This window comes from Agelaius tricolor, unplaced genomic scaffold, assembly GCF_023055355.1.
Source record: "Agelaius tricolor isolate 1412-34295 unplaced genomic scaffold, bAgeTri1.0.p SCAF_3, whole genome shotgun sequence".
Lineage (NCBI taxonomy): Eukaryota > Metazoa > Chordata > Aves > Passeriformes > Icteridae > Agelaius > Agelaius tricolor.
This window is the reverse complement of record NW_027269263.1, coordinates 39,522,229-39,539,726: the sequence shown is the minus strand read 5'-3', so window position 1 is coordinate 39,539,726 and position 17,498 is coordinate 39,522,229. Positions and strand designations below refer to the sequence as shown.

The following is a 17,498-nucleotide window of genomic DNA, read 5'->3' as shown; positions in this document are numbered from 1 at the left end:
CAATGGCATGTTTAGTAGATCTTTGCTTTGATTTTGAATTTAGTTTTAGGCCCAGTAATCTTTGAATTACACTTGATTGCAGATGTTGGAAAGCAGATCTGTACTGTCAATAACACGCTGAAGCTGAGCACGTGCTTCACGTCTGGGGAACAAAGGCCCTTGTTGGAGATACGTGCTGGAGGGAGCAGCAAGCTGAGAGCAGCAGACTGATGCCTGGCTTTGAGATGCCTTTTTCCAGCCACACAGGTGCTAGTGCTGTGGTGGGTTCTGCTGGAATGTCTGAGGGTGGGCTGTCCCTGCTGCCCTCCATACCTTGCCCTGGGAAACATTCCCCCTCAATGTGCCCAGGCTGAACTTCTCTGAGAGCGTATCAATTACACATGTACTATCCGACTGAAGTAGTTGGAAATTGCCAAGGGTTAGTCTGTGTTGGGAGCCTGAAGATATCAGTCCAGGTGGTGGCAGGCAAGGGGGGACCTGGGCTGCCTTGTTGTTCTGGGCACACTGTCCTCCAGAGCACAGAGCAAGGAGGGTCAGTGCTGTGGGGAAACTTCCCAGATGCCATTAGTGAAGATTATTTAGTGATTACTGCTTTCTAGCCTTAACAGAACAGAGAAATGCCTACCTGCTAATTGCAGCCTTTTCTGAATCAGCTGGCTCTCTGTAGTTGTCTTCGAGGCTTTCCCCACTGTTGCTCTGATCATCAGGTTCGATGTTGACTTTTTGCAGCTCCATGCGATCCATTAGAGCGGTCAGCGCTTTCCAGCACACACACTCGCTTCTTCAGGGTAAACAGCACTGTGCCGTCTGCTTGTGGGTCCTCTCTGTCATGCAGGGACTGCCAGAACACTCTGTTCTGCAAACAAAACACAACAGAACTCATTAGAGTTTTCTTCAAATTAGATAAACCAGTGTGAATTGTTTGGTTTGTGTTTGATCTTTGTAACAGCATTAAGAGGGGAAACTGTTGCAGACTGGGAAAATTCTGGGCAAGGATAAAAGTCTCTTTATATGCTCTTGGTTCTCCTGTCTCCCTTTAAATGGTAAAGGGTGCAGAGGCCAACAGATGCACAGTGGATATCCAGCATCTGGAAAAAATACAAAGCCAGCAGAAAATAATTTCCTGAACTGCTGCTTTGGAGTTTCTAGGGGAGGGTGATGCAGAAGTGTTTTCTGATAAAAACAGGAGTATAGCAGTATATAGGCTTTCCCATTTGTTGGAAGATCAATGTTGTCACAGGTTTAAATGTTTTGTAGATTTGTCCCTTTCACTAGGATCTGACAGAGGTGAGCATCTCTGTATGACCATTTTTTGATAACTGGGAGGTGCAATTCTGATAGGCCAGTTTCTAAGGGGACCGGTGTTTAATTCTTACTTAACCCATCACTGGAAGCTCTGTCTCACACAGGATTATTACAGGGATATTAGACTTATTATCTTTACCCCATGAGAAAAATTCTTGCCTTTTAAAAATCATATGAATAAATGCTCATCTCTTTATTTATTTTACGGACGAAATGAAATTGTACGACCCAAATTTACAAAGAGAGCTTCACCTCTGGGATTTCAGCAGCTGTGTGCTACAGACTCATCTGTAGATACACATGTGAATTCATTTGTTTATTATCAGATTTAAGAGGAAAACACTGTTCAAGAAATGCTGCAGTTCTGCAATCCTTCTCCCTTCTTGCATTCTGTGTGTCCATTCCACAGCTGAGGGGACACCAGTGAAGGGAGTGAGCAGAGATCAGAGAGCACACACTTGGGGCCACAGCTGCAGTTCCCTGGACCTTTACCTGCTGCCTTGCAATCAGACACGCTGGCCAGATTTATGACAATTTTCATAAATGACAATTTTCATTTATGACATGTCAAATGCAGCTCAGCATTCCATAACAATATCAGAAAACATTGCAACAAATAATTTTCTAAGTCTGGCTCTTTGCAACACTAAATCTGCAATTATTTAATAGCCTTTCTCCTGGGTTTGCATTTATGGGTGTATAGGTCCAGCTCAATGACCAGACCTTTGCTGTCCTCTGATACTGATTATATGCTGTTCTTAGGAACATCTACAAGCATATCTGTAGTGGCAAGATGTTGGAGTGCATGTGTTTAAAATGCAAATATAAACTTTAAATACCAATCCTGGAGGTTAAAACTGACTCCAGGCCAGAAATTAATGTCAAATTCCTTGCTTCTTACTAAAAGCATTCACCCAGACTAGACAACTGAGCAGGAGAAGCAATATCACAGTGCATTAGGAAATTTCCTACCAGAGAGAGTGGCTGGCTTTAATTCTTTTTGCTGCCTCGCAGAGTGTTTGTATGTGTGGGGGGATGAGTGACTCAGGCATCAGGACAGAGCTGCTGGCACTCCCATTTCAATGCCTGGGGGATTCTGCTTGCTTAGGATATTAATAACTCCATGAGATAAAAAACAGTAACAGTCTCCTCACCCCTCCACCCCCAACAGAGCCCTGACAACTGTGGTTTCATTCACAGAACTGTCTTCAAACACAGACACTGCCCTGTCTGAGAAAGAGTGTTTTTCCAATTCTTGATGCTTATTTTTAATCTGTGGTGTAGAAGTCAGGAAAACAAATCTATCTGTGCTCATCCCTGTTCTGGTAAAGGGTAAAACCTCCTCTGTGTGCACTGCCTAACTTTTGTTGGAAAAATGTCTTTTCCAGAAGTGGCAGTCCAAAAAATACAGATCTTCAAAGAGATGGGAAACGGAGGAAAAGTAAGCAAAAAAGTTGCCAGGAGTTAAGCTGAACAAAGATTAGGCTGAAGATGAAAGCTTGTGCAGCACAGCAAACAATATGGAAAAATTGACTGAAAATACATGTTACAGCATAAAAATCATCTGGACATTGCCCTGTCAAACATTTACGCAAGTCGTCTGATTTATGGACGTCATCTCAAGAGGCTGTGTAATCACTGCATAAAGCAACGATTTTCTATTTTATTTTATTGTTTTAATCTTTGAATTCCTAAAAGTCTTCTGGTGAAAGCACAAAGATTCAGTTGGCAAAATTAAGTCTATTGAGAACCTGCCTTCTTGCAGTTGTAATTTTTTAGGGAGAGGTTGGTAGAACTCCAGAGGTTTACGAACCATGAGCAGAAAGCCATTGGCATAAATATGGGGAGAATGAGACCCATAAAACAGGACTGCTATTAGATTTGAATATTGCAAACACTAAGAACTGTGATTATGACCAATGGTGCCTTTGAACTTCAGCAGAACTTGGCAGGGCTGGTCCTTAGTCAGTGGCAATCCATATCTTCAGTTCCTAGCACTGCAGATACTGAGGGCTTTGGGAGATGTACAGGCACTGGTAGCATGTTCTCCCCACAAGTAACAGAGAAAAGGCAGAGCTGTCACTTCTTCACCTGAAGGGGACATGGGGTGACCCTGTACCTCTGAAGCTGTTACTCAGCCTGCAAGATATTTAGATAAAGGAGATGCACTGACATTGGGCTCTCAGTTGCACCCCTTCAGGAGTTTTGCTGGTGGATTGCTGCTCCTGGGGGGACAGCCAGGAACCAGGGCAGGGATGGCGTGAAAGCACAGCCACCAAGGTTGGGCAGGCCTGGGCCCTGCCAGAAGCTTTGCCTAAAATATTGGAAGAAAACCACCAAAATTCTCCTGCTTTAGCTTCCCTGGGATTTAATGTTTTCTGCTTCAGAGCTATGATTTTGGTGCCTAAACATACAAGAGAAATCTCTTAGATTCCCGGTGTTCCTCAAACTTGCCTTCAATACAATGATATTTTTGCTGCCTCTTGTAGTATTTGGCTAAACAGAAAAGATTTTTCTTAAAGTATGGTATTAAAATGGAAATACTTGTTGCAAAAGAAATTTACCTATTATTAGAGGACACTTATTTATCTCTATAAAACTAGTTTTCCTCTTCAAGTACAGGGGACTGTTCTGCATCATTTATTAAGTAATGGTTTCCAGCAATGATTCGGAAAATTATGAAATTTTTGGCATCTGATTTCACAAGGTTATTGATTTCTGTCCAGTCTGCAGTTAGAACATCAGGCGAATGGACAACCACTGGGCAAATAATGCCAGGTCACAGATATGACTAACACTTTCATGGATTTTGCAATATCAATATTTGTAATCTCTGCCATGGTATCCAATGTAGCAGATTTTGCCAGATTCTTCGTCTTCATGACAGTGACCTTATAAGGTTATTTTCTATGGGGCTATTTCAAAATGAAATAAGTGTTGCAGCTGTCAAATAAATAATTAAAATGTAAAGCCCACTTTCCCAAATTAATTTGTTCAAAGAAACATTAGCCAAGTAACTCAAGAGCCTGGACAAAATTTCACAGAAGATAGCCAAGGACTGCAAAGGAAAGCAATCATTCATTTCTTAATTGACTGGGAAATTTTGAATACTTTTGCTGTTCTGTGGTTGCTAAGATTTTGATTTTCTGTACAAAAGAGAAGTCTAAATTTCATTCCTGAAGAAATATCAAAGATATTTGCCAGTACAAATTACCATGTCAGTAAATCTTAAGGAGCCCATCCTTCATATTGCACTTATATTTACAGATTAATTAAATTTATAATTCCCAGTTTCTGAAGATATGGCCAGTGTCTAAAATACATTGATAAAATTTTATAAAGAAAGAAAGTTTACCTCTGAGTTAAGTGGGTTCCTTTCCTCACTTGCTAGACAGGTTATATCTTTTAGGAATTGCACCTGTAAGAAAAAGTTTACTCATATGCAATCTAGAGCAGTTGAACAGTGATTTAAAGACAAATGGGAGTGTATGGGATGAACCAATCAACAGCTGCTACACCAAACAACTCCCTTTGACAAACTTGCGTCAGCTCTTAAAAAAAAAAGGGGAAAAAAAAGAAGAAAGGTAAATCAGTTTATTGGAGCACACTGAGGGCAAACATCTCAGTTACCAGAGCTATTTGCTCGCTGAGCTGAGCCCTATTTCAAAATGCCTCTCCCCAGAACACACCACCCAAGCTTGATCACACTCTCATTTGACTGTCTGGAGTTTTGAATAATGTGCATGCATTAATCTTGCAGTAGCACAATAATAAAGAGCCTGGAAAATAAGTTCTGGAAGAAATACCTGTTTGCTCCCACACTGTTCTTATCTCTGTGACAACAGAGCTATATCTTGCACTGCCTGTCTGGACTTGGTCTGAAGTGTGTGCTTTCAAAGGGGCTGTTTGACCTGTGCCTTAGTCTCCCAGCTGAAATATTTAGTGTCATGTCAGCTGAGGAGATATATGTCCAGTGACAAATGTTATTCATTTGATGGCAATATAGGCCTGTGGAGAAGTATTTAATTATCTGTGATTTGCCTGTAATACTGCAGAATTTACTGTAGAATTTTATCCAATTACATAATGACCATAATTAAAACCCACATCTACCCCCCCAGGCCTCTCACCCATGTAGGCTTTGTGATTAAAGCCCTCAGACTGGCCTGACTGTGAAGGCAGGAGGGCAAGTGAGGGGATGTAATTTTTAATTCTTAGAGTTTCCTGTGGAGCACTCAGACTGCTTTAGCTCAGGCTGGGTGACAACCTGTGGGAACCCAACCCTGCTTCAGTGTCACCAGGCCTTCTGCTTGTTTGCTGCCAGAACTGGCTATGGTGTGCTGGTTCCAGAGTTCCTCCCCAAAAAGAAATCTGAGTTCCAATATAGACTCAGACAAATGGTTTAACAAAAATAAGCTCTGTCTTCCTCAGTTGTGCATTCCCATGAAAAGACAAGTGATTGTAAGGCCAGTCATGCCATACGATGCCAAAAGTAGAGCAATCCAAAGATTAAGAGGTGCAAGGTTTGGAGCCAGAGGTCCCATCTTGATTTAAACATAGCTGGAAAAATGAAGAAATTTTTGGGCCTAGATTGGTTGAATGGACTTTGAGTCTGAAAGCTCCCTGTGTTTTCCATTTCATCAGTTGATCTAATGAGGGAAACAGGCTTTCCCTCTAAGGCATATGACCAAGAATAGGTGTCCTGAATGAATTAAGGCAGTTCTCAGCAGAAGTTTAGGACCAGGTTTTCCTATGCCATTGCTAGGGTAAGAGAGCAGAGCTGCCAGGGGACCTGGGGCAGGCAGCTGTGCTCTGCTTGAGCCTGTTTGCTTTGCACACTTGACAGGGCTGTGGGTATGGACAGCCTCCTTGGTGCTCTGTTGCTCATTTGGCTGTTTCATGTAACAATAGGGGAGAGAAAAACATTTCTTTAAACAAAAGAAAATAAGACCGCAAACCATAAAGAAAACAGCAGGGACATTGGGGGATAGATGTACTAACAAATCAGCAACAGCTGTGAAAATTACTTCTGATGCATTTTTTTGAACCTGATTAAATAAATAATAATCAAGATTAGAGGTAATTTCCTTTTCAAATACCACAAATATCGATGTCTATTTCTGATTCCCACTGAGTCTAAGCAGTGTGGCACAATTCTCTGTACAGCCACATCATGGTAGTTGGGTGGATCTTTCCTCAGTGCATGGAGGGATGGAGTCATCAGGGTTGATGGTGTTCAGCAGGGCCCCTGTCCCAGCACCTGATGCCTCAAAGATGCCAGGCAAGGTGTGCAGGCAGCTGGAGCTGGCAGAAACCATTCATATGCCTGTAGGCAATTTTTTTTCTGCAGAGAAGAGGCAGCTAACACGATTTCTTAACACAGGTTTTTTTGACTCTGCCAGTTCTTTTTGCCTATCCCTAACTAGAAAAGCACTGCTTAATTTTCATCAGAAAAGTCTTCTTTCAGCAGAGCACAAATGCCAGTGTCCAATCTTCCCACTGAAGGGAGGCACATGCTAACTCAAGACCCTTTCTGTTTTGTCTTCAGCTTGGCTGGTTTCACTATTTGTAAAGAAAACTTTGTATTTGCTAGTATTGCTCGAGGTCGTGCAAGAGTTCAAAGAAAAAAACCCAAAACATTTTCTTTTTGTTTTCTGACGAAGAACAGGCTTAAATTCTTGATTAGAATGTTGGAAACAGTGAACAAAAGAAAGCACAACATTGTGATGTCCACCCTTGCCTCTGGTAGCTGGACCTAGCTTTGTCACACACTGACATGTGTGACGCGTCTCTGCCACAGAATCATGCAGTCAGAGTAGCTCCACTTACATTCAAAAAAAGGGCCAATTGTACTCTTGGTTACTTTTCCACCAGAAGCTACTAAATAAAGCTTTGTTAATTTGTGGGATCATACTACAAGCTCTGTTAGTCACCTCAGGGCCTATGGAGCACCCTGAAGCTCACCAGGGAGTGTTTGCCCAGCCCAGGCCCCTGTTTACCCTTTCTCAGAAGAAGCCAGATTAATTGCAGTTAAAATTATGATATTTGGTAGATGTTATATTTTTCTTTTCTGGTGCCTTTTGGCTATCTTATGTCTTATAGAGAAAACTGCTGCAGTAATACCTGCCTTTGCTGACAGGAGAAATGTCCAGGCACAGCAGTTCTGAGGACTGAGGCCATATTTCCTGAACAGAGGAAACAGGAACAATCTTCTGTAGCTATAAGTGTGTATTTCCAGAGTCTTCTAGAGTTTGAAGGGTGTTTCCAGAGCAGAGGTTTTTGGCAGAACCTAGAGCTGGCAGTGGTGGCAGTGCCATTAAAAAAGGCTCAATGATCCTTTGTCCCCCAGGCACAGCCTCCCACAACAGGTTCTGTTTTCTGAAGACTATAATGCTCTTTAGGGCACAAAACCTCTCAGCCCATTGCTTAGAGCCCTTGTTTGAGACAAAGAGTAATTAGAGATGGCCTGGTTGTGTGAATTGGAGGTGCTGGCCCAGAGCTTGGTTCTTGGGATCCCCCAAACATGGGGATCACTGCTGGGGGAAGTCCAGCATGTTCTGCTGCCTGCCTCTGCCCCAGCTTTTGCCCCCCATGCAGCTGGTGGTCAGCCTCCAGGATCTGGGTTTGGGCAACACAGGTCAGGACTGTGGTGCTGCCCTTGTGGCTGCTTGCATTGCTGTGTCTGGAGCCTAGGTTGACAAAAAGCCTTTACAGCATGACATGAGATTCACTAAACATGCTGGAGATGTTTTTTACCAAAATAATAAACACTTTTTTCCTGTATTTTGGCCATGTTTTCATGGAGCTTGAGGTCGTGTTCAATTTTTTGTTAACATTTTCCTGTTTTGTAGTAATTGCTCTCTGACTCATGCTACTTTCCTCTTGACACAAGAGCCTTTATCTGTCTGAGTTTGCTTCTTGCTCAAATACTATGTTCTGAAGTTGAAGGAGATTTTGTTGTAGCTCTGTGTTAAGTTTTCACTTTGTGTTCATTGTCATTGGCACTGAGACAGTGTGCAGGGCAAACCAAAGATTATTTTGCAATTTTGTTGTGGCTGTGTGCTCTACACTAATACACTACAAGTAAAAGTAATCCTGGTGATGATAAACCAGCTGCATTCAAAGCACCTGACCCTACATACCCATGTATACAAAGGTCCAAACCCCACCTTAAAATGCTTAGGAAGCTTTTTGCAGGGATATTTTCAGAATTATTTGACTCTTGCTATGTTTTACCCTTTTAAGTAGCCATTACAGATTAGGGTTTTCTTCTCAGTTTTTTATAGTGTAAGGCCAAGAGGGACAGTGATATCTCCTGCACCTCAAGCAACCTGAATTCTCACTCAGATCCTGCAAATTCAAGGTCCTGCATGATTTCAGCTGGACAGAAATATTTGAATCTTTCAAAATAGAAAAGTTTGGGAAAGGGATGTTTGTTTAAGCTGGGGTAAGATAAAGGGATGCACAAGAGCAAGCTGCAGCTACTTGAAGGGTATTTAAAAAGATTACAGAGGCAGAGTCTTCTCACTTGGGCCAGGAAGCCCAGACATGGGGCAGAAGCCACCAGTGTGAGAGGTTCAGATTGGCCATGAGGAGAATAGTAGTGCAAATTTGGGACAGGTTGGTGAGGGAACAGAGGCTGCAGAGCCACTGTCCTTGAAGGTTTAGAGGCTTTACAAGGCAGAGTCGTGTCTGAGATGACCTGGTGCTGGTGTCAGCTGCTCCTTGTGGAGGAGGCTGGAGCAGCTGCTCTCCACAAGTCTCACAATCAGTGTTTTGATGAGTATGGGGAACTGCTTAGTGCCACAGGCATGGACACAAAGATATTAAAGATGCTCTCAAAAATACTGATGGCAGGAATGCAATTAGGTGAGACATGGCCAGACATTAGGCAAACAACACTCCATGTGCCAGAAACAAGTTATAAAAAGGACTTACTGAGGAATTCAATAGTCCACTGAGTTCTTGAAGAGATTTGCTGAAGAAAGTGGGCAGGTTTTGGCTTAAGGGTCTTTTTGTCTTCGCACATACATATGTAAATACATAACTACCCACAAAAGAACTAAGTGCTCTTTTAAAATATTAATATTCACAAATTTTGCAAAACAAAACTGAGGATAGTTGGTAAATGTATTAAGTTCTGTGTAGCAGAATAACTGGCATGTTCTGAAAAAGATTGCAACATCCTGTGTTCCCTTTCCAAAACCAGAATTTCTTCTTATCCCCAAGGTTATTTCAGTCTCTCTGGCAATAATGATCTTCACAGGGCAAGAATGAAAAGCTGCATTTGCAGTTGGCCACAGTGAACTAAGAGGAAGAGCTAAAGAAGAATATTAAATAATGCTCATGTGATTAATTTTATGAAATAGGATTCCTAATAACAAACACAAATTTCAGTCATCACTATCATTTACTATATATTAACTGCTTTTCTACTGTACTTTTTGACTTAGTATGCTTTTAATAATAAGTATGACTACAGACAGCACAGGATTTTCCCTTTGTGACATTACTACCTCTTCCTGTTGAAATGATTCCTGCCACTGCAGAGTGTATTTATTGCTTCCCGATATTTTTAAGTAAAAAGGAAAACTGGAGGTTCATAACACCTAACAAAAGGCAATTCAATGCAATGACTAAAAATGGAAGCAATTTACCTCAGCGTCTGTATAATCTCAATAGAGGGAGATAGGAATGTCTCTGAAAAGGATTCAAACCTCCTAGAAGGGGCTTATGGTCACTAGCTAGCTTCTTTAATGCACTTCAGATTGCTGCTTAAGGGCTTGCAGTATGAGTCTAGGCTTTGGGAAGGGTATGAGGTATTACTCATAATATTTCAAAGAAGAATTTGCCACACAATTTTTTTGTCTGCTTTCTGTTTTAATGATGTCAGGAACAGAGGAAAAACATCCCCTAGATTTTTACTCCATGCCTTCTGTTGTTCTACATCTTCATCTAAAAAAACCCACTTCAGTGGTTCCCCCCCCCCATTATTTTCAGAATATATCTGGGAATATCTTGCACTGTCAGGGCAATTATTCCTGGCTTCAAGCATTGCCCGAGCAAAGGCAGGGACTACCTGAATATTTTCACCATGAGTCTGTGTCTATTGTTTGCTCCAAAATATCCATATGTGCTAGAAAAAGCATATTGTCCATGCTCTGCATGGAAGGAAGCTGAGCAAACAAAGCTGCATGGCAAAAGAATGATGAATTCACTAAAGTAGTAAATTGGTGCTGCTGCATATTACAGAGTATAAAACTATGATTCTATGGTTTTTAAAATATAATAGCTGAGTAATATTGAGCTATTATATCCCTTTCTGTACTGATGAGAAGTCTTATTGCAATTTATCCAGTCTCTTTTCACTCTGCCTTTTGCTAAGGGTAGAGAACTGCATTTTCAGCAGGTTACAGAGTGCCTGGGGTTTCTCACAGCTTCTGCCATGTCCTGCCCAAATGTGAGCAAGTGGTTTGGGCTCTCAAATGTACCACTGGTGTGACACCTATGATTTGGGCAGTGAGAGTTGCTGAGACTCAGGAGCTCTAGGAACATCATATTAGACTTGGCTTTGGAACCTCTGCTTATTTAAGATCTGGAGAACGTGAAGAGCCAGAAAGAAAAGGAGTTAAACTTGGCTTAATATTTTGATCTTCATCCTTATTTTAGGAGGCTAATTTTTGCAGCAGCTGCAATAACTTACTAAATCCCGAATAATTCCTCAGAACTGGCCCAGCTTAGATCCAACCTGCCAGAACATTTCATCTAAGTGGTTTCTACCTCTGCTGCCACCTCTCACTGAGGCCCTTCAGCTGTAAGGAAAGGTTTCCAGCAGTATTACATTCTAGGCTAGCCTGCTTATGGATCCTTCTTCACTGGAGCTCAGTGCCTGTCCCATTGCATGACCAGATGTGTCCACTATAGCTTCTATCTGCAGTTATCTACATGAGATAAGCGCACTGCCAGTCCCACAGCTCACTGTTCATTATTTAATAGGGAACACATGGAACATATACATTCATTTTTGTTCATGTTTAGTGAGCCAGAGGAGCCTATATTTGCTTAGTGGTGTACAGTTCTCAAAGGCCTCTGTATGTGCCAGAATGATGTGCTGGGGTGGAAGGCCTGGCCATCATGACTCCTAACCCCATGGTCACAGAGGGAAGGCCTGGAAGACTTCTCATGAAACCATCTGGATTGTATTAGCTGGAGCACAGCCAGCAGGTCAAAGGGGTGGAAGAGATTATTCTCCTCCATCAGGCAATTTTGAGTTTTGCTCCCCCAGGAAGGAGTACAAGATGGTGGTGGAGTACAAGGCATACAAGGTAAGGTTGAAGGAGTTAGCCTGCAGAAAAAAGGATAAGTAGAGATATTATTGCTGTCTACAGCAACCTAATGGGAATATGAGAAGAGAGACAGGTTCTCCTTGGAAGCAGAGAGGCACAAGTTTTATAAAACATATAAAGAAAGCTACTGATAACTAAGTTTCATCAGTAGTCCTACAGTTCTGTTTATAAAAGTAACAAGATGTTAATGCAAACTAGATGCATTTAAAACCAGCCTGAGAAAACAATCAGATTCCTCTTTCGTTAGTAGACTTTGTGGGAGACCAGTATTACTAATTGTGCTGTCTAAACACTGTATAATTCTTTGCACCACTTAACAATATTTCTCAAACCCTGAAAACAGAGTAGGCTCCTTAGAAGCAGCCACAATGAGATATGATTCTTAAAAAGGTTTATCTTCACACAAGGCTAAGAGCATGCCTTTGGAGACACATGGGTGTTGTCACCTTACAACAATTTCCCATTTATTAAAATCAATGACAGAGAGGTGAAGCCAATACATTTCTGTCCCAGCAGAGCCTGAGCCCATTACACTCTTCTGACAGTGAGAGTGATATGCTGCACTCCCAGAGCACTCCCCAGGGGTCATGCAGTTCCTCCAGGGAAAAAAAATACAACCTTAATTCTTGGTTCTGCCGCAGACTTTTCTTCCTTATTGAACACAGCTCTAAGGCAACATTCATGGAGAGCTTAGGCACCAGAGTGGCAGCCAGTGCTCACACTCCGGTGTGCTATGCACTGATATTTTCCCCAGGGAGAGAGAGTCTCATCTGGCATGGCCACTAGCTGGGCAGGGCTAAGCAGCTCAATACCTGGGCAACTCAGCCTCTCTAAAGTCAAAGCTTTTTCACTGTTCAATCTACGCAACCAAAAGACACCAAGCACACACCTGCTGGTGTGGGATGTGACAGCCTGACAAAGTTTCAGTTCTTCTCTGTTGCACTAAGGGTTCCATGAGCTGGACTTTGAGCATGGGCAGTGCTGGTGCATGTCTTCCAAAACATACCTTTCACATAAACTCACAACAGCTCAGGATCAGGTGCTGCAATGTCCTTGGTGAATTTAATCCACTCTCTGCTCCACAGCCCTCAGAGTGCAAAACTAGTGCATCTCTGTTTCATTTGGACATCATAGGGATAAGTACATTCAAGGCTGAGCAGCAGAGGAGCATGCAAAGTCCTTAGGAAAAAAAACTGTCTGCAATTTATTAGCTATTTAGTGATGTAAAAAAGTCACATGAAACAAAAGGCAATGCAAAAAAGATTAAAAACATAATTTATGTGACACGTTCTTGTTCCTATAATTTTTTCTTCTGAAACTTCATAGCTAGAAAAACTTTGTCTCTATCAGTTCCACATATTTCTTTTGATAGTACACCACACCCCATGGTAGTGACTTTCTATAATGCTTTATAGTTTGTAAAAAAAAATTAAATCACCAGATGACTTATAACTGTGATTCATGTTATTGTTATTGCTCATTATTATCATTTGTCATATGAGACAATGCCTGGCTATGCACTTTTCCTCTTTTGTAGGAGAAATCTGGCTCAGCTCTGAAGGCTCCAAATTCTGTTTATTATACTAGCTGAAACATGTTTATTACACTGTCATGTTTTTATATCCCTCCTGCTACCTTGTGCAAAACATACTTTTGCACTGACCAAATTGTGAAAATTCTGCAAGGCTTTGCTCTCTCTGATGGAGCCACTGATTCACCGAGTTTAGCAGCCTCGTGTGGTGGCAGCCTGTATCTGACCCAGCAGTGTCCTCTCCCTCTCAGTACCACACCTAATCCTGAGAGGCCTTTCATGGGACGTGCCTTCATGACTTCCAATCCTAAGATTTCCCAAGTTTTAAGCTCTATTCATTCCTCAAAAAAAGCAAATTAGAAAAAGTACTACTTGCCTGTATGTTGTTACAGTATAATAGTGTTTGATTGAGAAGTAAAGCCATAGGAGACATATATGTAATACTAAAAATAGCAGTGATAAAGCAACAGTAATGACAACCCTATTTTCATGTTGCAGCTGCAGTGAGTTTCTGCATAATTTCAGTCAAGAGGCTTTTAAGGCATTTTGGCCAAAGGCTTTTGAACCTCTGAGCTACACTGACTCCATAACCTGATGGCAGGAAGTCTGTCGAGTGACATTCTGAACACAAATAACAGTCAAAGAAAGCCATCTTATAAGAACTCAATCACTGCTGCTCCCTCCTTGATTTTGTACCACTTCTGAAAGACTAACTAGCTCTACCTTTGGACATCTAGAAATGTGATTGTTTCCTCCTGTTTTCTACCATTGGTTCTAATAAGTTACATTACCTACCCTCAAAAACTTACGTCATTGGGTTTGCTGTGACTCAATGACCAGAGGGATATTGCTAGAAACATGCAAAGGGTTCATGGCTGCACGGAAACCTCCCAAACACTTTGCTTGGCTTTGAAATGATGTCAATATTTATTGTCACTGTCACAGACACAGAGAGATTACACAGATACAGCCAGGATACTGCACTTGCAGTTCGTACAGGGTTACACGCAGCACTCTCCCTCTGGCTTTGAATTTAGGAGATATTGCATCAGAACTGGTGCCAATGAGATGAATTTTTCATTCAGCCTGAACACTGCTGGGAGAGGAAGGGAACTGTGGCTGACGTATCTGGGTTCCTGTTTCTTGCTCCACAGATCCCAGCTGGGTTTGAGCCTCATAGGAGTAAAGCTAATTCTGCAGTCCCACAAGTCCCTTAAGTCAACAAAAGCAAATGCTGATGCTAAAAGAGGCAGTGCCAACTTCCCACTGGTCCAATCAGTGTTTTCACTCTCTTTGCTTTCTCAGTGACTGTAAATAGTCATATATACATATGGGAGGGGAAAAAAAAGAGGTAAGTTTTAACCCAGAGTGTTGTCCTGTTCTCACTCATTGTGTGGCTGCATGAACATCTGACAGATGGGAGGGAGAGATGCAAATGGCAATAAGCAGGCACAGTACTGGAAGGTAAGCCAGGACTGCTTATTACAGTTTAAATGGATTTTCTAATTCTGGAACTTGCAAGAAAATTACAGCACTTGTACAAGCAGTACAAGTACAGTACAGCAGTACACTCATGGCTAAGCAGGAGTGAAGGGAGGGTGTGCAAAAGCACAAGGCAGACATCCCTGGTCCATTATCTTTGGATTAGATTAAACAAGTTTTCTGACTCAGAAAGTGCCATCAGACCTGTTTAAACTAGGCTAAATGTACCTAAAGAACCCCTTACTTATAAAGTGCTTCACACTATCTATGATGACATCCAAAATCAAGTACTGGTGGTTTCTAACAAAACATAGCCTAGTCAAGATGCTCTTTTAAATCAAAACCATTGTCTCATCCTTTTTTTGAAATGAAAATCATTTGCCTCATAAAAAGTTTTATGTTTTATAAAATTATATTGAGAATAATGTTTCTTAATAATGACTCATAATGGCATTACTTAAAACAATTAAATCAATTAGTTCAATAAAATTCTTCAACTGAACTGCAATATTTTGACATTATGACTGATTGAGTTTACTTCCTTTGCAATTAATGAAAGATTGGTTCCTTTAGCAATTACACTCTGATTAGTCCACAGCAAGAACATTTTCCATTACTCATCCCCCACTGCTATCAAAGGGCCTTTACTCTGGGCTTTTAGTTCTGTCTTTAATCCTAAATTAACAGAATTTATCAAAGTCCTTCCTCACTAGAACTCTTGGAGAAAATTTGATTTTGTATTTTACCTGTGCTAAAACTTCATCAAAATAAGAAAATCCAAGAAGTAACTAGACACTAAGGCACAGATCCCTAATATTTTAGGTTTAATTAAAAATATAGTAGTTTTGGTTAGTCAATAACAAGTAAGAGTTAATGCTAAAAACCTGTGACAAAAAACCCACTCTTTATTACAAAACAGCATAAAGAATCTTTTCATAGTCCAAGTAATCAAGCTTCTGTCAAAGTGAGATAATTGTCAATCAAACTTCCAATTCAAACACAGCTGCTAAAAATCAGAGAAAAGAAGCCAGACACTTCACTCCACTTTGAGCACTAATTCAGAAGTGAGTACAGAGGCTTGGCAGTAGCTGAGGCCTTGTAATTCTGTACAGTTGTAGAAGCCCTCAGGAAAAAAAAAAATCTCTAAATTGGGGAGTTTTGTCTTTCTGACATTGAAAACAACTGTATTTACCATGCTGGTTAAAATGGTACTTAATGAGAAAAATCTGTCAGTATATTAGCTTTTTTTTTTTTCAATCCCCCAAAGTACTAAAGGTGGCTCCTGACTTCCAGTACACAATTAATATTTCTTTTAGTCAAAACTTATTAGTAAAGCTTTTTTTGTAGCTCAACAGATTAAATGAACATGACAGGGAAGATTGTGAGCCCACTGCAATGAGCAGGCACCATTCCTGCAAAGACTCATCATTCTTTACCCTGCTCCTGTTGAAAATAATCAGAAATTAAATAGCTGTATTATATAAAAAGCTGTATTATATATTGATTTTGTCACCATGGGTTTCCATTTCTTTTTTTTCCCCTCAAATGTTAAAAATTGTTTAACATTCTGGTAACTGTTTAACAGCTGAGGCAGGGGTGGTGGAGAGGGCAGAGGTAAATGTAGACTCTCAGCACCTCCTTAGATCCAGCAGCAAAAATTACAGAGAGCAATTCTAAATGAGCTTCCATTCCTCCAGTTTAGTTGCTTACTCTGCTTGACTCTCTTTAGTAGAGTCTGAAGTAAAACCTGGAAAACAAAAATTCCCACAGGAAATTGATGTTCTGCTTCTATGTGCTGCATATTTGTACACCACTATTGTTCATTATACTATTTTGCAAGTGTGCACAAATATACACTAGTAATTTCATAAATCTGAAAACCACAATTCCCAGGTGGTGACCATGAACCTAGAAAAAGCCTAGAGAAAGCAACCTCTTTACGAGACATACCTTGCAATAGATGTTTGTTTAACTGGAAATCCACAAGAGCAGCTGCCCAGTGCAAGGGTACATATTTGCTTCTGAATCCTTTCTCAAAGACACTATTTAAACATGCTGATGAACTGAGCTGGATTTTTCCCCACCTCCATTCCAGCAAAATAAGGAGACTCAGAAGATAAAATTTGTTTTGTTATTGTAAGTTGTGCCTTGTGGTAAGTGAGCAATTTTCTTTCTATAGTCCTATGTAATTATGAAGGTGAGAAAATTATGAAGGTGTACAGATGCAATGTCTGTGTGTACTGCTTAGTGATATTTCTATCTGAAAATTAATATACTTCTATTTCTAGAAGTGTTTGTGTATAGAGCTCCTTCTTGTCCATTTTTGGCTTGATGTTAAAGATCTGCTACTTTAGCTTCAGCACTTTGGGAAGAGGAAACAAGTATTTCTTGTATTGAGGCTGTAACTCCAAGCTATACAATGCGTTTCAATATGGTTCTGATTTATGTTAAGCTGTAAACAGCTGAGATTTTTAATATGGGTTTTATGATATGTGCAGCTGGACTAGCTACCACCAAGTTTCATGCAGCATCTTGAATAGGAACAGTGGTAATAGAGATTTTTTCAAATGTCCCAGTTCTGTGCTAAGTTTGATGCTTTCACTTAGAGGGAAAATCTGTGCTTCCTGAGCCAGTCACGTTTCACACTTTCTTCTTGGACTCTGTTTTAGCCTTTCCTCTGCCATTTTCTGGATAAGAATCCCTTCACCCAGTGAACAACTTTAATTGGCAGAAGAAATTTCTAAAGTGCTCCTGCTCTCCTAGAACTGTTTCTACAATCATTCTATCTCCAAAACCAAAGGAATTGGGAATGATCATAGCTGAGGTGGCGTCAT

General features: G+C 40.9%; 1 protein-coding gene across 2 annotated transcripts in view; it reads right to left on the bottom strand.

The window, feature by feature from the left end:
* Window positions 1–16,724, bottom strand: part of SLC38A4 (solute carrier family 38 member 4) — a 33,187-nt gene extending 16,463 nt beyond the window's left edge. Inside the window, exons 1-2 of one of the 2 annotated variants that reach the window (XM_071423544.1) lie at window positions 16,615–16,724; window positions 626–856 (exon numbers count right to left, since the gene is read on the bottom strand). In XM_071423544.1, the coding sequence (XP_071279645.1) occupies window positions 626–744 (119 nt within the window). In that variant the 5' untranslated portion in view covers window positions 745–856; window positions 16,615–16,724. Of the gene's footprint in view, window positions 1–625; window positions 857–4,660; window positions 5,006–16,614 lie in introns of those variants that run through there. The other variant, XM_071423543.1, reaches the window with a different exon arrangement.
* Window positions 16,725–17,498: the final 774 nt, after the last annotated feature.